Source organism: Neoarius graeffei, chromosome 22, assembly GCF_027579695.1.
Source record: "Neoarius graeffei isolate fNeoGra1 chromosome 22, fNeoGra1.pri, whole genome shotgun sequence".
Lineage (NCBI taxonomy): Eukaryota > Metazoa > Chordata > Actinopteri > Siluriformes > Ariidae > Neoarius > Neoarius graeffei.
In genome coordinates, this window is record NC_083590.1 from 10,264,699 (window position 1) to 10,288,952 (window position 24,254).

The 24,254-nt window shown below is 42.6% G+C and overlaps 1 protein-coding gene and 1 long non-coding RNA gene across 2 annotated transcripts in view; one reads left to right on the forward strand and one right to left on the reverse strand.

Annotated features, from left to right (window-relative positions):
* The window catches only part of LOC132870631 (uncharacterized), a 37,892-nt gene extending 28,737 nt beyond the window's left edge, over window positions 1-9,155 (forward strand). Inside the window, exons 5-6 of the long non-coding RNA XR_009651155.1 lie at window positions 5,845-5,967; window positions 8,592-9,155. This is a non-coding gene — a long non-coding RNA (uncharacterized LOC132870631). The remainder of the gene's footprint in view (window positions 1-5,844; window positions 5,968-8,591) is intronic.
* A 232-nt stretch (window positions 9,156-9,387) lies between these two features.
* The window catches only part of LOC132870630 (NACHT, LRR and PYD domains-containing protein 12-like), a 41,604-nt gene continuing 26,737 nt past the window's right edge, over window positions 9,388-24,254 (reverse strand). The window contains exons 8-11 of the mRNA XM_060904372.1: window positions 19,839-20,012; window positions 13,615-13,791; window positions 12,099-12,272; window positions 9,388-11,211 (exon numbers count right to left, since the gene is read on the reverse strand). Coding sequence (XP_060760355.1) covers window positions 11,199-11,211; window positions 12,099-12,272; window positions 13,615-13,791; window positions 19,839-20,012 — 538 coding nt within the window. The 3' untranslated portion in view covers window positions 9,388-11,198. The remainder of the gene's footprint in view (window positions 11,212-12,098; window positions 12,273-13,614; window positions 13,792-19,838; window positions 20,013-24,254) is intronic.

Below are 24,254 nucleotides of genomic sequence, written 5' to 3' on the forward strand. Positions count from 1 at the left end.
GTTGTTGGACCTCCAGTTCGAAACCTGGGTATGGTTCGCCTAATGGAGAATCTACAGCATCTGACACAGGGGTGTTTTCACCCGGCTGAGAGGAGAGGGCATATACCATCATGTCCTCTGCTGTGTCAGCTTTGGTCATGAAGACTTGGTCATTGTGCAACATGTCGTATGGCTCGATACGAATCATGTTATTGGGGATGGTGAAGAAAGTGTTCCTACTGTCTTCTAGTCCGACCAAAGAAAGAGGCAGTTCGCCTATGACTGGAATTGTTAGTTCAAAGTCATGCAATGATCTGTCTATCAGCAGACCTAGGGGGTGGCGAGCAGGCACGGTGAGAGGAGTGTTGGTCAAGTTTTGCACGAGAATGTAAGATGAACGATGGTTCAGTTCAAGCAGAGGAGTGCCACAAACTGTTAGGTTAAGTTCCAGAAATAGAGGCAGAGGTTGGAAGAAAGGCTCTGAAGTTGGAAGCTCTTGACCTCTCAGAATGACCAACTTAAGGGGAAAAACGGCCATCCTAGCAGGAATAACAATGTCAAACTCACTAGCTACCTGGCATGCCTGAGGGATGGTTTGTCCAGAGCGCATGCGTTTGGGGTCAGTGAGGAGTGGGTGGTTTTTGACATTGGCTTGAGTCCAGATTACCTGGTTTACCATATCTATCTGGACTCCTAGCCTGACCAGAATGTCTGCCCCAATGAAGAGTGAATTGGAGAGTTGAGGGACCACGCTCAAGAAATGGAGGAACTCTCTTGTTCCGATTTGTCATGGTCACGGCACAGATGCCAACAGCCTTAACAGAGGTTTGGGATTGTTCGGCAGAGAGAAGTCAGTGGCTTTTCTGCACGAATACGGGGCAGGAATGGCTTTGACACAGTGTGTCAAACAAAGTCTGGCTGATGGCTGACTTCTCAGACCAAAGTGTCATCGCTGCATTGAGGACCGTGGTCCCATTGACTCGCACTTCACCTGATAGGATAGGGCAGTACATAGCTGAGGTTGAGTTACTCAAGGAACAAAGGAAAGAGGCGTGGTTTTCCAAAGAATTGTGGCCACTAGGGGGACTCGCGATGTCAGGTGTTTCGACACCAGACTCGGTGTACAAAGACATGAACTGAAGTTCATTGGAAATTTGGTCTCCTGTGGTGCTTGGTTGGTCGGTGTCTGCACTAATCTCCTCGCAGCAGGCTTATGCATGTTTTGTGGGATCCAACGGCTGTGGGGTCGTGATTTGGGCCCACAATTGACTGCAACAACAATCAATGAGTGGCGCCAACCTGTCGAGTAGGTCTTGGCCAATCAGTAGTTTTTCCGTACCCACAGAGCAGATGTAAGTGGGATGTATGATTGACATGCCTTGGAATGTGAGTTCCAACCATGCCATTTGTGTTACTGGGGCTTTGTTTTGTGTGAAGCTGACCAAGTTTATGTTGCAGGGCTTGGTTGGGATTGGGTCACCTTGTGAGAGCCATGTCTGAGAGATGGTGGCGAAGACTTTAGCACACATGAGCGTGATCTCTGATCCAGTATCTAGAAGGACTTGGAGGGTGATTGTACCCTCGACCACCACGGGGGTGTAAATGCGCTTAGCATTGCCCCTTCTAACTAGATCGCCTAAGAACTGCATCAGAGGTGCGTTTTGTATGTTTGCCTTCACCACCGGGGGGGCCCTACATCCTGACCATCGCCTGCTGTTTCACAGGGGTCTCCTCCCCATTTCACGAGATATACTCGTGGTTCCTGGCCTAGTCATGCCTCCGGGTGGCCTTTGTCATCTTTCTTGGGCTCTTTTGCTTTATCTGTTGAAGGGTCTGACCTCTTCTGTAACAGTCCTTTAACCTCAGCCAACTGGGCTTTCAAAGAATCCAGCTCTGAGCGGAACTTACCAGGTTGGTCTGAGTCACTGTGTCAGTCATCTCTACCCCTACGTATAGAGCTACGGTCAGAGCGCTCCTGCCGTCTCTGGCCAGAGCGGGGATGACAATCTTGCTGCCAACTGCCTTGTTCCTTATGACCCTTTTCATATGATGAGCGGTTGCCATGGTCACTGTGGCCTTGCCCTCAGTCTCTCCTGGCCTTACCTTGCCGATTCTTCTACTCACCCTGGTGATGGCTCGCCAAGGGGCGGTTCAGACCGGGATTTCTCCAGGTGGGTCCCCTTGGTGGAGCTTCGCCTCCTTCTAAGGCTAGCGGGGGCCTGTCTGCACCCTGGAGACTAAGGACCCTGGGTTCATCATCGTTTCTGTCTGTGGTTTTGACAATGGTCTCCCAGGTCATTTGGGCTAGTTGCCTAATTTCCCTCATCGAGTAGAAACCTTGTCGACACGTCAGTGTGACTTGAGTCCGCACGCTTGGGTGGAGGTTATGTAAGAAGAGGGATTTGAAGCCTCTATCTTCTTCCAAGCCTGGTGCGCTACTACCCTGGAAATAGGCAGTACGTAGCCATCTATAATATTCAAGAGGCGCCTCAGACCGTTTCTGTTTAATTTGTATTGCACACAATGCTGTGGAGGTTTCATCCGTGTATGGCGCATATTCTTCCCTCATGTAATTGCGAAGTTTCGAATAGCTATCGCAAATGTCTGGGGGTAGCGTTTCTAAAAAGGCACGAACACTGCTACTGGAGGTCTTCCAGATCAGTTGAAGTTTCTCTCGCGTTGTGGCTTTCGGCAGGTCCATCAGGCATTGGTTAGTTTCTCGCAAATAATCATTTACATTTGTTCTTTTATTGTCAGGATCGAATCGCTCAACATCTTTGGCAAGTAGGTCAACTTGCTGTATGCGAAGGGCTTGGTGCATGTCCTTGTGTGGCCTCCTTGGCTCTCCTGAGTACTCACTATCTGAGCTACTCTGGTATTGCTCCCGTTTCGCACGAGATTCGTAGTCTGATTCATCCGAAGATGGATCAGGGATACTGTAGCACACTGACCTGGGTGTGCTATGGGCCTGGGCTCAGGATGAGCGCAGTATGGCTCCACCCTGGCTAAACGACGAAGGAGTCGTGTAGCGAGTTGATGGAGTTTGGCGGGATGTCTGGTCCTCGACCAGGTAATCCACGGTGTCCGGTTCGGACGCCTCTTCCCGCTCTGAGCTTCGGCGCATTGCTGGGGGTCTTTCACGCCCCTCGCGCCCTTCTTGGGGGGTCTGCTCCTTGGCAGCCCTCTTGGCAGCCTTTTCAGCTTTCTCTAGCCTTTTGGCGCAATCATCAAGGGAGTTTTTCAAGAGCTCACGCTCCCTATATAAATCATTATCGGCTGCCAGCTCGGCGTTGCTGGTTGTCAGCCTGTCAACCTCTCCACGGAGGTATCTGATTTCTAAATCAGTATCTTGGAAGTGTAACAGGAATAGCCTACCTAGTGCCTCTTGGACACTAATAGTTGTTCTTTTTGGGTCTCTCATATGTTTTATTGAGTTATCCATGTTATTTTGGCATTCACCCTTACTCATATTCCTAATGTTTGCTTTTTCGGAGGCAGAGCAGTGAATGAGGTCTGTGATGACATCAAAGAGAGACACGTCTTGAGCGTTGTCTTCAGCCTCTGAGACATGAGGGGATGCCATTTTACTTAGGTTGGATATTAGGTAATTAATTAATCAATGAGTTAATTTATTAATTAATTATTTATTAATATTAACTACATAATTAATTAATCAATAAAGTTTGTTTTTGTTTGGAAATGCTATCTCTTATCCTAAGTTATTAATAGGTTATTAGCATTTTGTGATAACCATATCACGCTACTGTTAACCGTTTAACACACCTGGGGATATACCTTGGCAGTTGCTTAATCAAACTGATAATTTATCTGTTGTTGCAACAATATTCAAGAAGTCAACAAACTAATCTCCTCACACGGGGCACCAATAAATATGTGGGTGCAATTGGTCTTAAGTGATCAGTCTCATTAAATCAGTCTCATTAATAATACCATTAATTTTGGTGTTTAATAATAAATTACCAAACAGCTAAATTATGGTATATTCCAAATTATTATGATCACTACTGATGCAGCAATAATGTATTACTTACCGTATTACATAGACACTACAGCCAATAGCATTCATATACACTTGGGTGAAGGCAATTTGGAGTTCTTTGAGATTGTGTGACTTCAAGGATACAGCAGCAAAAACAGACAAGCACAGTTTAACAGAATAATTGAATTTATTATAACAACGATACTAAATGGGTAATAGCAGTTGAATACATTCAATATGGTCAGCGGCAATATATAGACAAGGCACAAACAGTGAGGTAGTACACTCGATGAGCGTGTGTGTATGTGTGTGTGAGCGTGTGTCTGTGTGTGTGTATGAGAGGGAGAGCGAGAGGAGAGATAGAGATGTTGTCTCCTTGCTGCCAAGCGAGTGACTGAGCTCTTAGGGCGTGCCCCGTGCATGGCTGCGCAGTGTGAGAAGGGAAGAGTGTGAGGCAGAGAGGAGGAGAGAGAGAGTTTGAGTATGCGCACGGGAGGTGCACGGACAGAATGTGTGTATGCGTGAGGATGCGCTGTAAATAAATCAGATTGGAATGTTATCTAAGGTGTTGGGGGGGAAGGGAAAATCACCTCGTGGTTTTCTTGAGACAAAGGAATTCGTCGTGGTTGCTAATTCCACTACCTTATAACATTACCAAATCCACTGAAATCTTGATGAGGTCAAAGTTTGTGTAATAATGAAATTAAGGGGTGTTAGAGAGGATAGAGAAGAGCATGCAACAACCAAGGCTTAATTTGAGCCAGAACATGACGGAACAAGATCCGGAACCTCCGTTGTCGGATCTGGCAGCTATTTTCATTTCATTCGGTGTTCCGGCAGCTATTTAAATGGATCAGATCATTCCCCATCACAAAGGGAAAAAAATCAAACAATAAATTAAATAAATAAGTAAATAAAAATTTGTTTAGTGTTCGGTTTTGATTTTGATATCTGCTGTTTTCTCTCCTATGACATCCACAAAATCTATGCGAAAGGGGAAGGGGGGGGGGGGGGGGACATGGGGTGTATACTTCCGCTCAATAGAATACCGGGTTTTTTGTAGCCGTTAGCTTGCGCTGTGGAAAAAATGGCAAAAAAAACAAGAAAGCTTACTAAAATTTTTACCCATTACTTGAATCGATTGCACTTATGGCTACTACTTGAATCCTTGGAATACAGTAAAACTTGAATCCTTAAAGGACATGGGACATGAAACATAAATGCACGCTATATCAGTTTCTTTCCATCAAAAATATGAAATAATTGCATCAACAAATACAAAATTATCTATTAAATTTAGCAAAATCGTTATATTCGTGATGATATGGCATTTCTGCTCGAGCTCAGATATGCATATTTTACAACCGGAAGAGCCGCTGTCACATGATCATACGTCACAAAAACTTTCGGGTACAGCACAAGCGGGTAGATGAATATGGAGAAGTGTGAATTGTGATGATGACGAATGCGACAAAATAGTTTTTGTGTCTTGGATGACAAGAAAATTGTTTCGTTTTTAGAGTGTTTAACATACATTGAACATCATGGTGTATTGCGACCTCCCAGTCAGTCAGACGCGCTGTTACTCCTGTTAGCAATGTAGCTAGGCTCAGCATGGCCAATGGTATTTTTTGGGGCTGTAGTTAGATGCGACCAAACTCTTCCACGTTTTTCCTGTTTACATAGGTTTATATGACCAGTGACATGAAACAAAGTTCAGTTACACAAATTGAAACGTGGCGATTTTCTATGCTATGGAAAGTCCGCACTATAATGACAGGCGTACTAACACCTTCTGCACGCTTCGACAGCGCATTGATACCTTCACTCGGAGTTGTACCATTTTTTTTTTTTTTTTTTTTTAGACAGGGCGGACGGACCAGGGCATTCGCCTGCCTGGCCGTGCCCGACGAGGAGCGCTCTCGGCCGGCTTGGGAGGCAGACGGCAGCCCCTCCTGGAAGTGTGGTTTTACCATGGGCCTCATGCGGTAAGGATTAGTATTATAATTTTGGGTGTATCAATTATTGATTCTCATAATTCTGACTCGTTTTGCCATTTTGAATGTTTTCATCTCAGACTCTGGAAGCATTGTATCTCAATCAATCTCGAAAAATATCAGCAAAAAATAAACTAGCTTGCAATGGACTTTAGCTAGATCTATGATGAACTTTCAATGTATGATACAAAAATAATACTTCTTTCAACAGATCATTAGCCTTTGAGCAGAATTGTTTTTAACTTACCAGGAAGTGTTATCGAGCCGACCGCTTTCAGTTTCATGGGGATTGAATGAACTCTCACTCTCAGAATCATCTGACCCGTCAGAGTAAAGACAAGATCTATGTTCATGTGAATTTCCAGCTATCGGTTCGAATTGATAGGGTCTAATTTCACATCTCTGTGAAACATTGGGAATGTCACTGTCGATGGTGTCCATTTCGGTAACCTGTTTACATTAGATACCCAAGCGCTGGCTCCTTGAAAAGTTTTTGTGACGTCACTGGTCATGTGACCGCTTAGCTAATTAACAAATCATTGTTTTACGCTGATGTATAAAAAAGTTGAATAATGTGATGATTTTTCACATTTTTGACGCCCTGCAGTGATTTAGATGGCATTTCTTATGTCCTTTATACATAATTATACCCAGAAAAAAATCCATGTCCCATGTCCTTTAAAATGAATTCTCCAACTTCTTTTGTACACTCTAAAAAATAATGGGGCCAGTACTGGTTCTTCAGGGCGATGCCATAGAAGAACCTTTTTCAGGGCTTCAAAGAACTGTTCATGCAACAGTTCTTTAAAGAACCATTTAAACCATTTGTTTGAACAGTGAAGACAGATTTGTGTAAACATAGCCTATGTGCATTGACCAGCAAATGGTAAGAGAATGCCAGGCTCTGAAGAACCATTTCCAATGTGAAGAACCTTTCGCATAATGTAATGGTTCATCACAGAGTTTTGACTCTCCATGGAACCATCCAGAGATTTGAAGAACCACTGAAGCACCTTTATTTTTTAGAGTGTAAACCCTTTATTTCTTAACTATTACTTGAATTGATTGCACTTATGTTTGCTGGCACTGCTTTTAAACTTGAAATATGCTTGAAATCCTAGGCTATGCTTTTAAATACCCTACTTAAATCCTTAAAATGAGTCATTTAATTCATGTCTTGTGTGATCTGATCTCCAATGGTGAAATAAACCGTGGTTGTGATACGAGTACAGTCTGTTATTTTAGAAGATAAATGTAATGTATAATTTAATATATAGCCTAATAAAAAATATTTTATAACATAATATCACGACATATTACTGTCTGTAACTGTTCGTCACTAAAGCGTTTTCTAAGATCATAATGTCTGATATTATTTTATTTTTTATTTTTTGCCAAGCGGGGCCACTGCCAGGTTGGTCGACACGTGGTAGGTCTATTGTTCAAATGCGTTCTACGGTCTATGGGGCTGCGTTGGGGTGCAAGTGCCAGGACCGTTTTATTTATTTACTTTCTTTATAATCTCAGTCAGATACACAAGCAAGATTAAGTCTTTACTCTGCTGTGTTTTATTATGGCCATCAATATATTGTAACCTGTGTTTGATTTGTTAATTGTTGATCCAGTTGTTGCCTTAACACAGGGGTCTGCAATGGCTCGGGAGCCAGATGTGGCTCTTTTGGTGACTGCATCTGGCTCGCAGATTAATCAGCTCACATTGAGATCAAGAAGTACACCTCCATTTAATGAAAAAGTCAGCTGTCCGCAAAGCAAAGCCTTTTGACAAAGAACATGGCGAAAAGGGAAAAAAGGTGACTGGTAGGCTACCGTACATTTCAATAGGAATGGACAGAGAAATTCACCTTTGTGGGGTGAGAGGGTTCTGCTTTGTGTCCAATAGGCCTATACAATGACAAGATTGCATCAATTAAACAATGAAATAAAGCGGCACTTCGAAATACGCCAAGCTACGTTTGCATCAAAATATTCAGCAGGGGACAGGAGGAAGACGGCATGTCAAGAGCCTCTTCATTATGAAAAAGAATATTACACTCAAATTGTTGGTCATACGTAAAAATGCATTTTAGTTGTATTCAGCGTCACTTTTTATATATGGCTCTCTCGAAAATGTATTTGAAAATATGTGGCTTTCATGGCTCTCTCAGCCAAAAAGGTTCCCGACCCCGCCTTAACGTATGTGTGGAGAGCGAGAGTGAACTTGAGTGCCTGTTTGGAGAACATTCTGAGCGTTGTCCAATGTTGTCCAGGATTTGATAACTGGTGCTGTTGCAATACGTCATGCAATAGGCGTGTGTGCGTAAAGTTAGAGTAAACCACCCCCCGCCTTTTTTTTTTCTTTTTGAGTCGCTGGACCCACCCACCTCCTGCGTTCCGGGACCTCCCACTTCACAAATTAAGCACTGGCAACAACCTATCTATTAAAACAACGGAGAGAACAATGTAGAACAACAATGATCAACTCGACACTCTAAGTGTCTACAGTGTGCACAATTAAACAGTTTCTGAGTTTAAATTCACACTACTTCATAAAGCTAATTCCTAAGACTAGTTTGCCCAAATGCCAGCCTTACTTCCAGTATCTTGTTCCTATGCAGGAATGCAGAGATGTCCCGAAGTTTTGCGGAGTTTCGGGTGCTCGCGGAGGTTCACAGAAGGCTCGTCGGTCACTCCTGTGAAGGTGCAGAGAAGTCGTTGATCCGAAGCTTCGTCGTTCATGAAGAAAAGTCTCTGACCAATAATGTGCACAGCGATTAAGTCAGAAGGAATCCGGTTGCTTCTAACTTTTAATTAACTGCTGGGTCTGCAGTCGTAACGTTACTTATAATAAACAAATAAACCGGTTGTAACTCAATTGAGTGAGACGACGCAACTTAGGTACTCTTTACCATGACCAGTGGTATATACGAAAGCGGGTTGAGTCTTCTTTTTTGCAAGGCAGACGTCGTGATTTCGGATGGTCCGATGAATGGGGGTCTCTCTATATGTCTGTATGACACGAAGATCAACAGAGAGAGAGTGAGTTTGAGTGTGACCGGGTCACTTATAGAGTCGGGGTGATGTGACGTAGGTGATCATGGGAGTTAGTTGATGGGATTTGCAGTTCTAGACGGGGACTGTGGCTGTCCCTACAAAGCCCTCAAGTTCTCACTGTACTGTATATAAGACTGAATGAAAATATTGACATTTAATAAAAAATGCTTGTGTTTCTCTCAATCGCTTAAGCATTACACCTGAAATCCCAAGAAGTAACAGATAATGTAGCCTCCACATAAAGTTCTTATATATTTCGAATAACGGATACAGAAGTTAACTTTATTGCTACAAAATGCATGTTACATACATAAACTTCATACAATAAAAATAACTAGATTGTATAATATAATTTGCTCCAATTTGTAAAAATACTGTAAGGCCACACCAATTCGATTAGTTGGTTCTCGGAATCGCCGCTTGAAGAAAATGCGAAATGAAAAAAAAAATCGAAATCAAACTACCACCAACAGAAAAACTGCAGGTTGAGGTCACGTGACGTCGAAAACCAGTCAAATCGCCCCTTTCACTTTAGATAAAGACTTGTGGAAGAAACATGCCTGTGGAGGGGAATCCTGCAAAGCCTGTGTTTGTGATTGTTAGGATATTCAGCGAACAGAAGCGTAAAATCTTTGACAGGTGTGTCGAAATTCAAGAGGGGGAAAACTTTGCACAGTTGTACTCAAGATGTCGTGAGCTTGTTACCCTGCGATGTGCCAACTTGGACAACAACTCTGTGGAGGTGGGTTTGATTTATGTATTTCATTGTTTGATGTGAGGGGCAAACAAAAACTTATTCGAAGTATTTAGCCATCAGAAGTAGCCTACTCCTGGTCAAATCTTTTTTTCTGTGCATTGCAGATGTTCAATTGACTGTAATTCAATCGTTTATTTAGCCTATCTGTTTACTGGTTTGCCTGATAAAAGACGTGCAACCAGAGCTAGCCCTGCTGACAAGGACAATAAATGACACAAATTTACTGTAGGCCTACTGGGTTTATTCCCTTGTTCATTTTTTCTGGGTAGCATCCCTCTTGAGCAGGACTGCCGACTGTTATGTAGTGAGCGTGAGACACATGCGTATGACTGCCCTTTCATGCCCTCACGCAACACACCTCCTGTTTCTCATGCAAAAAAATCTGCTCTTACTCTAGCCCGATTCACCTAACTGCACGTTGATGAATATTCATCTCAGTTAAATTGATTGCGGAGTTTTAGTCACACAGGCTACCATCCGCATATCTGGTAAAACAGCGTGATCTTGTCGTTCTAATGCTATTAGTCACCCGTTGCTGTGATAAACTGTTTTTGTGACAGAAAAATGAGTTTGAATGTAGGCCTACAGAATCTACATTATATTTCATGCATTTTGCAATTCTGCCTCAATCCTACAGCCAGTTTTCTTGGTGCCTAGGTTCACCAATTCTTAAATGACAAATAAGATAAGCTATTAAAAGAGCCATATGAAATGTGTAACAATAATGTATTGTCTTTGTTTTGTTTCTCGATTATGAAAGCCCTGTATTTCCACTGCTAATTTTACCATCAGAGCATTTTTTTAATTTTATTTTTATTTCGCTCGCTCGCTTCATATTTTTCCTGAAAAAATCCGAGAACCAACTAATTAAATTGGTGTGGCCTAAGTAGTGTATACTAAATTAAGAGAGGGCACTGATCTATCAGAGAAAATTATGAACAGATTCTGTCTGATCCTGTAACAAAAAGATCTAAACTACATTAAACACCAACCAAAGGACAAAGTGATAAATGTGCCTTGTGGTGAGTCTCCTCGGGGCCTCAGATTAACTCCTCAAATGCCAATCCTGTCAGGTGAAAATCCCACCAATGTCCTGAAACTGTTTCTGTCCATTTCAGCTCCCTCTTCCACTGACTGGGTTCAGTCCGAGTCCCTGTGCTTTTTCACCTGCTCTTTCAGGGTTTTTAAGGGACTGAGGTCCAGGCAGTTTCATGCAGCTCACAAGTTGTTCCACATTCAGTGTAGAATTGTGTGCAGTCTGATTCACTGTGCACCATGAACACACACTGACCACGTCTCCGAGTCTCTTTCATTTGTTAGAACTAAATGACTGATGTGTTTATGAATGTGTTGTCTGTTCCTCAACATGGAAATGCAGGAACACCAGAGTCTTCATCACACACAGAGATGTTCATCAACACCTGAAACTAAAAGAAAAACATCTGGATTAATCCCCACACACTGGACTGTGGTACTTCATGACCAACAGCATGTAATCATCTCTGCTCCAAGAGAAACATTATTATGTCCTGTTTATAATTTAATTCAACTTTTATTCAGTCTTATATAATATCTGTGTTCTAAAATTGAGCTCCAACAAACGAGAACTTCCACAAGATCTAACAGGAAAGTGAGCAGACGTTTCCCATCACATCACTGCTCTTATCCAATCACAGGCTTTGGAGCTTTTTAAACAGTAACTCACACTGCGGTGAGTTTGATCTCTTGTTCTACATGTAGATTTAAGTGCAGACTTTAAGAAGAAGCCGAGGTGAATTGTACAGGAACGACAGAAGACACGGTGTGGAGGTGGAGAGCAGGAAGGAGTGTCCGAGTGAGTCAAGTGGCTCCTTAAAATCACATATTAGTGGCAGTGTAGCATGAAAGACGATCATTTTACTGAGTTTTGAGGAGAGTTGAGAAGAAAGTGTGCTGCTGATCAGAAACAGGGAAAAGCCGAGATCATCTTATTCAGACAAAAGCAGCAGGATGAAGTCAGAGACAGCAGGGTGTCACAAGGAGACGAGGTGTTCATTTACAAATCACTCTCATGCACTCAGACGGGACATTTTGGAGACTCTGACTGACTCCATCTTCTGCTTTCAGATGAATTTTAAATCAATTTTACTGAACAACAAACAGCATTAAAGACAACTGGGAGGAAAAAGTTGGATTAAATAGAACACAGTGAAAATTTCTAAAACTGGCTTCATTTCATGGCCTGGTCATGTGACATTTACTGAAATTAAAGAAAAATGATAAAGAAATTAAATTATTATCCCCCCAACATTTGCCTAAAAAGGTTATTACTTACAGGAGTCTCTGTAGTTTGTAATGTTTATCATCCGTAAGAGCAGAGAGCAGCTTCTTTCCTGAGTCTCCTATTTTATTCCCAGTCAGATTCAGTTCTCTCAGGTGTGAGGGGTTTGATCTCAGAGCTGAACTCAGAGCAGCACAGCCTTCATCTGAGACACCACACTCACGCAACCTGCAGAGACACAATGACACACTTCAGTGCCTCAGTTTATGAACATCAAGATTTGTTTTCTGTGCCTTTAAATTAGAGAGAGAGAGAGAGAGAGAGTGTATGTGTCCCCATGGATGTGGCTTTTCTTTCACCATTTCATATCAAGGAAGTAGCTAAGCTGAGAGCAGAAGAAGGAAGTTACAGCTCATGAGTTACAATCAGAAACAAATTTCAGAAATTAATGTAAATAATCAAACAGAACTTTAGATTTACAATTTATCTGAAATATTGCCAAATTATTCCACCACTGCAGGCTCCAATATGTTTCGGTTTGAGATGTCAATCATGTTCTTTCCTGATTTATTGATTGGCAATCGGTGACAAGGCTCCACCCCTTTGAGAGATCGACCAATCATAATAAGGAGAAGCCGCGCGTCCAGGCAGAACAAAAAGGGGAAAAAACAACCACATTGTCCAATCCACAGTGAGATTTTTCCCCCTGTGAAAACACACTCGCCCACACTCTATTCCCTCCCAGTGAAGCGGTGCGTCTGGGCGGGGCTCAAAATGACGAGATAGACACTTTGGTGAAATAAACAGTGTGAGTTTAATGAACAAACAGCGCGATATTGCAGTGAGATACTCCATCAATCTGATTCACGCAAATACTGAACGACACCAAGACTGATGAATAAAATAGAGACTTTGGGAAACGTTTCATTGCTGCATTTTAATGAAATGTGAGGGGAAGCCGGGCTTCCAGTGTCGCCTTAAAGCAAATCACCACTGACAGAGATGGACTGGAACATTATTTACTATTAACATATTTTTTATTATTATTAAAATTCAAAATCAACAAAAGGATAGTTTCCAAGGGTTTCAGTTTATTGGAAGTTCTTTTCTCCTCCTTTTTAATTTTTATTTAAAAAGTCATTTTTTTTTATCTATTTAATTTTTTCTGCATCAGTTCTGTGGCATTAACGTCTCATTTTAGTTTTTAAACTCTATATTCCTGAGATCATTTCCACCTTGTCACTGCTGCTTTAAACCCTGCAGCTCACACAGAAGGCAGTTATTTTGAGTCTCAGGTGCAGTTTGTGGGATTAGTTACAGTGTTGTAGTAAATTTCACAGCGAGTTCAGACACATTGCAGTCGGATCAAGTCCCGTTTTGTGCTGCAGCTTCTCACATACGTCCATCTGACCCAAAGACTCTGTGACAAATCATCAGTGTGCAGTGAACAGAAACAATCTTCCTCCTCAGGACACTGATGATGAAGCTAAAACCTCTGCTTCAGTCTCACTATTAGAGAATGTGTCTTACTGAGGAGCAGGTCATGTGACTCTCAGAGAGATGATCTTACCACAGTCTCTCCAGTTGACAGTGAGGATTCTCCAGTACAGCACAGAGACGCTTCACTCCTGAGTCTCCAAGATTATAATTATAGGACAGATCCAGTTCTCTCAGGTGTGAGGGGTTTGATCTCAGAGCTGAACTCAGAGCAGCACAGCCTTCATCTGAGACACCACAATGCCACAACCTGCAGAGACACAATGACACACACTTCATCAACAGATTTTCATCTTGGTTTAATTCTTACTTTAAAGATGATGAGTGTAAAATCAATTTTATTATTCAGAATGTCATGAGGATTTAATATCACCTGTTTATTCTCATTAACAGTGTAATTAATAATGATAATACTGAGTGTTATATTGAGTTTCTCTCCTCTGTTGTGTGTGATATTAAACCATCAGCAGCTGAAGCTGAACAGAGAACAGCAGAGAGACCATGAACTTTAATCAGAGAGAGAGAGAGAGAGAGAGAAATGGTTCTCTACTAGACTTATAGTGCACTATACAGGGGCAATAAACTTGTTTCTCCAGAGTCTACAGAGTGCATTTATAGAACACTATAGATTTATATTATTGTAGAATCAGAGAAGTAAACAATGATTATTCCATATAAATCCTACAAACATTCAGCCACTCGTTCTTGAGACAGCGTGCGAACAAGAGTTTCAGAAAAAATGGATAGAAAACCCTAAAACATACCGGTTTCACCTCTCAGTGTCGGAGGAATAAAAATATCAGTGTAATTTATGACGATGTTCGTTTGTCTAATTACTTTTTCATCCTTCAAAAAAAGGGAGCACATATAAACAGTGCTGTAATTTCAACAGCAGTCACCTGTCAGCAGAGGTGGACAAAATACCGACTGCATTACTGAAGTCAAAGTACAGATCCCACTGGTCAAATGTTACTACGATACAAGTGAAAGTTGTCCAGTCAAATTTTTACTTAAAGTACTGAAGTATTTGCTTTTAAAAATACTGAAGTATTAAAAGTAAATTTTCTGTCAATGCATTGTTGTATTATTGTCACAACGCTGACAAAACCTAATGCCTCTGAAGCAACCGACTGGATTTACTGACTAACTCGTAGAACCTGGAGAATAAACACCTGGTAGAACATTACAAAATGAAACACAATTTACAACCAAGCAGAATCATCAATAAGATGCTCTCGAGGTTCTCTCTTTGGCTACTGGTAAAAAATACGTAGTCGCTATAGTAATTATGCAAGGTCACAAAAGCTACAACGTTAATGTTACCAAAGACAGAAATGTGAATTCACAAAATGAACACATGCTGTGCCATCATGGTGGTTTAACGTTAAGCTAGCTAGTCAGTGAAGCACTACCTGACATGCTAGCAAACTCTTTTCAAACTCGAAATCATATTGGGTAGCTAACGCTACTAGAAAAGAAAGATTTCTACATTCTATTTATTTGGCAAAATTATGCTAAACATATTTCTGAAAGGACTTCAGATAATTCAGTTTTTACATGCGGACTAACAGTGTGCAAGTTAATGAGCTGTGTGTTCACGTTAGCCGTGGAAAAGGCTATGGCAACTTGGCGGGAAAATCCATAGAAAGTCATTTGACTAACCAGACTGCATCGCTATCGCAACATTATCACTAGCTTCAAAAGCACAGACAACTTCATTACAAGCTTTCTCTTGGAATAAAATGTTTACAAACGTTTACATATGCTTCTGCAGGTTGGACCGTGAGTTTTTGGAGGCCATAATGTGGTTTGTTTTAGGCAAACAAAGCAAACATTTAAAATGAAACAAATCTTTATTCCTTTCCCCACACTGTAAGCAATTGCTGTAAATTTACAGACAATTTTCAAAAGTAAAATACTGTTTTCATGTTAAACAGTTAAGTACCGTAATTAAGAAATGCATTGTGGGAATTTTAACTTATACATTTGGACAGAGGCCTTAAAACGGTATGATGCTGTTTTGAATTACAGGACACTGCAGTATTTTTTGGAAACTGTTGTGGAATTAAGAGTGTTGGGGAATTTGGAGCATGGTCAGGAGTTTGACAACATCTTGAGGCTACTGGTTTTGGTCAATTTTCTTTTACAAAATACAGAAATAATTTGCTATAAACTCCTGGATGGACTTCTGGAACCATCATTTGGACAGAGGATTTTCCAGAAGGGGGCGGCACGGTGGTGTAGTGGTTAGCGCTGTCGCCTCACAGCAAGAAGGTCCTGGGTTCGAACCCCGGGTCCGGCGAGGGCCTTTCTGTGTGGAGTTTGCATGTTCTCCCCGTGTCTGCGTGGGTTTCCTCCGGGTGCTCCGGTTTCCCCCACAGTCCAAAGACATGCAGGTTAGGTTAACTGGTGACTCTAAATTGACCGTAGGTGTGAATGTGAGTGTGAATGGTTGTCTGTGTCTATGTGTCAGCCCTGTGATGACCTGGCGACTTGTCCAGGGTGTACCCCGCCTTTCGCCCGTAGTCAGCTGGGATAGGCTCCAGCTTGCCTGCGACCCTGTAGAAGGATAAAGCGGCTAGAGATAATGAGATGAGATGAGATGAGATTTTCCAGAAGAGGACATACAAGTTAGATGGCATGTGCTACACATCATCAAGTGTTCTTCGACACAATTAAACGGTAATTAAATCTTATGTTTTCAATGATGCTTATATTGTCTTGCTATTGTCTTGCTAGGGAACATGTATTATCAGTGAGACTTAGATTTCAATAGCCAAAACAATAGGTTTGGATGTCCATCAGTAGATGCAGCATTGGTCTACGTCTTGCCTGGTGATTAGGATCCATATTGGAACATTGTTAGCTTTATTTTGTTTTACAGTTATAGCAAGGAAGGCTTTGGACTTTGTGACTGCATTTTATTTACGTAAATCTGTCACTGCATAGCTCACAAAGCCAAGTCTCCTAACTGTTTTAGAGTCTGCTATGGTGCCAAAAGCAGCCACATAATCAAGGCTAATGCATGTTGATATCGAGGAAGTAACCATCAGGCAGTAACAAAATGTTCCCTTGTCAGATCTGTTATCATAACTGTGCCACAATAGTGTCATATGTGAGGCTCATAAAAATACACATAATTTAACTTTTAAGTGTGTTTTGCCAGATTGCAGTCAGACGTTTCTAAACTTTTCAATGTTTAAGTGTCACACTTACAGACACAGGGCCAGCAGACGTGTAGTTAGGCCAACTTTGCGTGGTGTTGAACTATCATGTCATGTTGATTTATGATTTATGTGATATATGATTTATTTAATTCCATTTAATGTCACTTTTATATGTTATTCAAGTCCAGTCTATTTATGCAATGAAGAAAGATATAAAAAACAATTTATTTAACAATGCATTTAATTGAATGTACTGTACACAAAACAGTATGTTATTGCAATGCCACTCTGATATTATACTATTTTGACTTCAGGCGCTTCATCGGTATTAATCCAGACAGAGGGACAAAGGCCAAAAGAGGCAAGGTTGTCTCCAAGAGAACAGGTGTGATTGTCCAGAAGAAGTCTGCTACAGTCAATACACACGTTGCCATGCTACTGAAGAATCTTGCTGACTTTGAATGGAACTTTATTTAGATTGGTGAGCTCTATAATCTTGCACTTTCTTTTGACAGTCTGGCATTGCCACATGCAAAAGAGAACTGGTATTACCTTCATATGCACTAGTTTAGAGTGTATTGTGCATTCCTAATTTTATAGTTTATGTATTATTGTGATTATGATTGTTGTTGTTGCTATGACATTGGTAACACTGGAATAATTCTGCAGTGAGGAACAGCAGCTACCAAAGTGATGTTCTCCTGGTTCCACAAGAAGTAAAAACACAAGCCTACCTCACAGAAACTCCAAGTCAACCTTCCTGTTGCAGAGATGCCAACCTTTTCCTGTTTTTGTTGATGCATATTATTGAAGTGTTCTACTATACTATAATAGTTTCAAAATGCCAATGCACATTTGCAACGGTTCTTAAGTTTGCTGTCCAAATTTTGCAAATTCTGCATATGTTCAATATGTTTAAAGGAAAGACAGAATTTAATCTTTTTGTCATACAGTAGTCTAAAGACACTATTCGACTGTTCTGTTTGCCATAAATCAGTGTCTTCCTTCTTTATTTGTCATTTTTGAAAGTAGCAGTACTCTTGTTTACTGGAAAAATATATTGCTCTTTAAAATAAATGTATTTGATTGTGATTCTCTCCAAGTTTGTATTGATTATTTGGCACGATATACACAATAATGCATATCTTAGCCCAGAAAACATTGCCCAGTACTGATTGCAATGAAGACCGACATTTTAGGTAACTGCTAAATGTAGTTATTGTATTATCTACTGTGCTTGTCTGTAGAAACAACTTAAACATAATTTCAAATAGTCACAGAAATACGCTGCATTTATTCTTTTTATTGTATTAGACTGAAGTAATTTAACAGTGTGATACAGAAATATACAGAAATAGAGTAACATTAGAGTAATAGCCTGTAAACCAGAAATACAGTATACTGTATTTCTGGTTTACAGGCTATTACTCTAATGTCATTGTGAAATTATGGTATATTACTGGCACCTCTGCTGACAGCTCTTTACCGTAATCTATATAAATATGGAAATATACTGTTTTTCAGGTTTACGGCCTTCTACCGTGAAATAATTTTACATATAAATACCGTTAAAATAACGGTAAACTGCTGGCATCTCTGCTGCCAGCTCTTTACTGTTATTTTACAGAAAAATTGTTTACAGTGCAGAAGAACTGCCTCCTTCCATTCTGCCATCAACTGATCGTGTTCAAATAATGCTGCGGAATAACTGAACTTGATTTTTTAGTCTATGGACGTGACATGACCCTAGTGATTACTAATCGGCTGTCTCAGTGTCACCTGCGAAAAAACATCCACTTTCTAAACTGCTTCATAGTAATGAGTAACGAGGGCCTTGACAGAAATGTAGTGGAGTGAAAAGTACAATGTTTGTCTTTCAAATGTAGTGAAGTTAAAGTCATAAGTTTAAAAAAACAAAAACTCAAGTACAGATACTCAAAAAGCGTACTTAACTACTCAAGTAAATTTACTTGGTTACTGTCCACCTCTGCCTGTCAGTAACGCGATAGAGAGCACCACTTACAAACATGGCTGATCTGAACTACAACACCCAAGAACCACAGCGCCCTCTATCGCCTGTCTATTAATTACACCTGCCACTCATTTCCTGGTTAATCAGCCCATGCTATATAAACACCTCTCCCAAATTCACTCCATGTGAAGTATCGTTCAGTGTCTTACTCGTCATACCAAGCCTTGTTATTCTGCCTGCCTTATCGTGTTCTCGACCCTCGTTATTGTCTCGTTACTCGAGACCTTATTACTCTGTCTGCTGATTGATCAATCGACCTCTGCCTGTCCCTCGACTTCGATTTCTTCTAGCGTTTTGGATTTGTTTGCCAGTCTGCATTCTCCACTCTCCCCTGCACATACATCTATAAGTGCCTGCATCCTGACATCCCCCAATCTGGATGCAAGTTCCCTCAAAATAAAGCTGAAAATCTGCACTTTGAGCTCATCTTCATTATTTAATTTCATCAACATACTGTGGAGGAGCAACAACAAAAAAAAAAATCATCCACGTTCTGGCTGGATTCAGGGGGGTCCTGGGTTCAATGTTAAAAAAAAAATACATTTTTTATATACATCACATCACAGTTAAACTCAACATTCCACACCATCCCTGAAATTTTCATGCAACGAGAAAGGAAAGAATGATGAATGGAACTTTGTAATGTTTTTCTGTTGCACTTGTTTTTACAGTAAAATCGAGTCACGCTGCCTGTTAAAAGCCTTGATATCTCAGAAACTAATGCAGATACAAGCCTGGAATTTTACACACTATTTATTGGGAAGAGTGACTTTGTTTAAAAAGTAGGAAGCAAATCTGAGATGGTCAGTTGGCAACATTTTTTATTCTGGTGATAATTCATTTTCATTAATTTCTAAAGTAAAGTAATAAATTTCAGACACATTGCAGTCGGATCAAGTCCCATTTTGTGCTGCAGCTTTTCACATACGTCCATCTGACCCAAAGACTCTGTGGCAAATCATCAGTGTGCAGTGAACAGAAACAATCTTCCTCCTCAGGACACTGATGATGAACCTAAAACATCTGCTTCAGTTTCACTATTAGAGAATGTGTCTTACTGAGGAGCAGGTCATGTGACTCTCAGAGAGATGATCTTACCACAGTCTCTCCAGTTTACAGTGAGGATTCTCCAGTACAGCACAGAGACGCTTCACTCCTGAGTCTCCCAGTTTATTCCCAGTCAGATCCAGTTCTCTCAGGTGTGAGGGGTTTGATCTCAGAGCTGAACTCAGAGCAGCACAGCCTTCATCTGAGACACCACAACCCCACAACCTGCAGACACACAATGACACACACTTCAATAGATTTTCATCTTCTTGTAATAGTGGTTGTGAAGATGATGTCTCATGTTGGACTGTCTATTCTCTTCACCAATCACAAGCTATTACTATTAATGACTCAAACATTACCACTGTTACTGACATTAAGTTTACTCGAGGTGCAAATGATTCAGCAAAAAGTCAATAATTTAAAGGTTTAAGTGAAGAGTCAGGTTTTGTAGAATTTATCTCTGCTTGACTGTATTTTTAATGATCACATATTTAATTGTAAAGACACTTAAATATTTCTTTAAAGTAAAAGTGACTGAGGAGAAATGATCACTTCATGACTAATATATTTATTCTGCATGTTTTACTTTTACAGAAAAGTTTAATTGATAACACTATATACAACTATTAACTGCTGCTTTAGTGAGTTATTGTGACTCTCAGAGAGATGATCTTACACCAGTGTCTCCACTTTACAGTGAGGATTCAGTGAGAAAATGTGTAATTTTGGGAGCTGTTTATGATGGAATCAAGAAGATTTGGTAACAAAAGAACATTTGGGATATGAGAATAACAGTTCAAGCGTTGCTGTTGTTAAGACACATTGTACGTGATCCCAAGAAAGCATTTTTCAAAGCAAGATGGCCAAGTTTTTCTGTGATTTTTATCTGCATAAATGTGTTCGGGGTTGAGAATTCTGTGTAATTTTGGAATCATTATTAGAAGGAGAAAGCTGAACATTCACAAATAGTAAGTTACTCGTATGAGAACTCTTGTGTATTGCTTTTGGAAGAGAATTTTAGCTTGTATGAAGTTAAAACTTAGTGATTTATTTTATGAGTATAATTAAAAACATCGTTATATAATGTGTGCTTTGTTGTTTTGCTTGAAATCTTTAATTCTCGAGTTCCAAATTCTCCAGTTTGGGTCTATATTATTAGCATAACAGTCAAAGTGTAAAATTAATTCAAAAATTTTAGAAAAAAAATGTATGATTTTTTTTTTAAATATTGAGCAAATCTTTTGTTGGTGAGCAGCTTTCATGTTACTCGTTACATCGGAATTTAGCTCAAATTTCCAAATACTAAAATCTTGTCTCGTCTTTTTCCGCTTCATCCGGGACCGGGTCGCGGAGGCAGCAGTCTAAGCATGGAAGCCCAAACTTCCCTTTCCCCAGACACCTCAGCCAGCTCCTTGGGAAGAACACCGAGGCGTTCCCAGGCCAGCCGAGAGACATAGTCCCTCCAGCGTGTCCTGGGTCTTCCCCGGGGCCTCCTCCCTGGGGGACATGCCTGGAACACCTCCCCAGGGAGGCGTCCAGGAGGCATCCAAAAAAGATGCCTGAGCCACCTCAGCTGATTCCTCTCGATGTGGAGGAGCAGCGGCTCTACTCCAAGCTCCTCCCGAGTGACTGTGCTTCTCACCCTATCTCTAAGGGAGCGCCCAGCCACCCTGCGAAGGAAACTCAGTTCGGCCGCTTGTATCCGTGATCTTGTTCTTTCGGTCATTACCCAAAGCTCATGACCATAGGTGAGAGTAGGAACATAGATCGACCGGTAAATTGAGAGCTTCGTCTTTTGGCTCAGCTCCTTCTTCACCATGACGGACTGGTAAAGCAACCGCATCACTGCGGAGGCTGCACTGATCCGCCTGTCGATCTCACGCTCCATTCTTCCCTCACTCGTGAACAAGATCCCGAGATACTTAAACTCCTCCACTTGAGGCAGGACTTCTCCACCAACCTGGAGAGGGCAAGCCACCCTTTTCCGGTCGAGAACCATGGCCTCGGACTTGGAGGTGCTGATTCTCATCCCAGCCACTTCACACTCGACTGCAAACTGCCCCAGTGCATGTTGAAGGTCCTGGTTTGAAGAAGCCAACAGGACAACATCATCCGCAAAAAGCAGAGATGAAATCCTGTGGTTCCCAAACAGGATTCCTTCCGGTCCGTGGCTGCGCCTAGAAATTCTGTCCATAAAAATTATGAACAGAACCAGTGACAAAGGGCAGCCCTGCTGGAGTCCAACATGCACTGGGAACATGTCTGACTTACTGTCGGCAATGCGAACCAGACTCCTGCTCCATTCGTACAGGGACCAGACAGCCCTTAGCAAAGAGCCTCGAACCCCATACTCCCGAAGCACTCCCCACAGAATACCACGAGGGACACGGTCGAATGCCTTCTCCAGATCCACAAAGCACATGTGGACTGGTTGGGCAAACTCCCATGAACCCTCGAGCACCCTATGAAGGGTATAGAGCTAGTCCAGTGTTCCGCAACCAGGACGAAAACCGCATTGTTCCTCCTGGATCTGAGGTTCGACTATTGGTCGAATTCTCCTCTCCAGTACCCAGGAGTAAACCTTCCCCGGGAGGCTGAGAAGTGTGATTCCCCTATAATTGGAGCACACTCTCTGGTCCACTTTCTTAAAAAGAGGGACCACCACCCCAGTCTGCCACTCCAGAGGCACTGTCCCCGACCGCCACACGATGTTGCAGAGGCGTGTCAACCAAGACAGCCCCACAACATCCAGAGACTTGAAATACTCAGGGCAGATCTCATCCACCCCCGGTGCCTTGCCACCGAGGAGCTTGCAAACCACCTCAGTGACTTTGGCTTGGGTAATGGATGAGTCCACCTCTGAGTCATCAGCCTCAGTCTCCTCAATGGAAGACATGATGGTGGGATTGAGGAGATCCTCATAGTATTCCTTCCACCGCCCGACAATGTCCCCAGTCGAGGTCAACAGCTCTCCACCCGCACTGTAAACAGTGTTGGCAGAGTACTGCTTCCCCCTCCTGAGGCACCGGACGGTTTGCCAGAATTTCTTCGAGGCCGACCGATAGTCCTCCTCCATAGCCTCCCCGAACTCCTCCCAGTTGAGTTTTTGCCTTCACAACTGCCCGAGCTGCAGCATGCCTGGCCTGCCGATACCCATCAGCTGCCTCAGGAGTCCCAGAGGTCAACATGGCCCGATAGGACTCCTTCTTCAGCTTGACGGCATCCCTTACTACTGGTGTCCACCACCGGGTTCGGGGATTGCCACCAAGACAGGCACTGGAAACCTTGCAGCCATAGCTCCAAACAGCTGCGTCCACAATGGAGGCAGAGAACATGGTACACTCAGACTCAATGTCCCCCGCCTCCCTCGGAAGCTGGGAAAAGCTCTCCCCGAGGTGGGAGTTAAAGACCTCCCCGACAGAGTGCTTGGCCAGACATTCCCAGCAGACCCTCACCATATGTTTGGGCCTGCCAGGTCTGTCCAGCTTCCTCCTCCGCCAGCGGATCCAACTCACCACCAGGTGGTGATCAGTTGACAGCTCAGCCCCTCTCTTCACCAGAGTGTCCAAGACATGGGGCCGGAGATCAGATGAAACGACAACAAAGTCTATCATCGACCTCCGACCTAAGGTGTCCTGGTGCCACGTGCACTTATGGACACCTCGAACATGGTGTTCATTATGGACAAACCGTGACTAGCACAGAAATCCAATAACAAAACACCACTTGGGTTCAGACTGGGGAGGCCGTTCCTCCCAACCACGCCCCTCCAGGTGTCACTGTCATCACCCACGTGAGCATTGAAGTCCCCCAGTAGCACAATGGAGTCCCCAGTCTGAGCACCCCTCAGTACCTCTCCCAGGGACTCCAAGAAGGCCGGATACTCTATACTGCTATTCGGCCCGTAGGCACAAACAACAGCAAGAGCCCTCTCCCCAATCCGAAGGCGCAGAGAGGTGACCCTCTCGTTCACTGGGGTAAACTCCAATACATGGCGGCTGAGCTGGGGAGCTATAAGCAAGCCAACACCAGCCCGCTGCCGCTCACCATGGGCGACTCCAGAGAAGTGGAGAGTCCAGCCCCTCTCGAGGAGCTGGGATCCAGAGCCCAAGCTGTGCATAGAGGTGAGCCCGACTATCTCTAGCCGGTACCTCTCAACCTCCCGCACAAGCTCAGGCTCTTTCCCCCCCAGCGAAGTGACATTCCATGTCCCAACAGCTAGCCGCTGTGTCCGGGGATCAGGTCGTCGAGGCCCCTGCCTTCGACTGCCACCCAATCCACACTGCACCAGTCCCCTACTGCTACCTCTGTGGGTGGTGAACCCACAGGAGGTCAGGCCCACATCACCTTTTCAGGCTAAGCCCGGCCGGGCCCCATGGGCAAAGACCTGGCCACCAAGTGCTCGCAAACGAGCCCCAACCCCAGGCCTTGCTCCAGGGTGGGGCCCTGGCTGCTCCATACCGG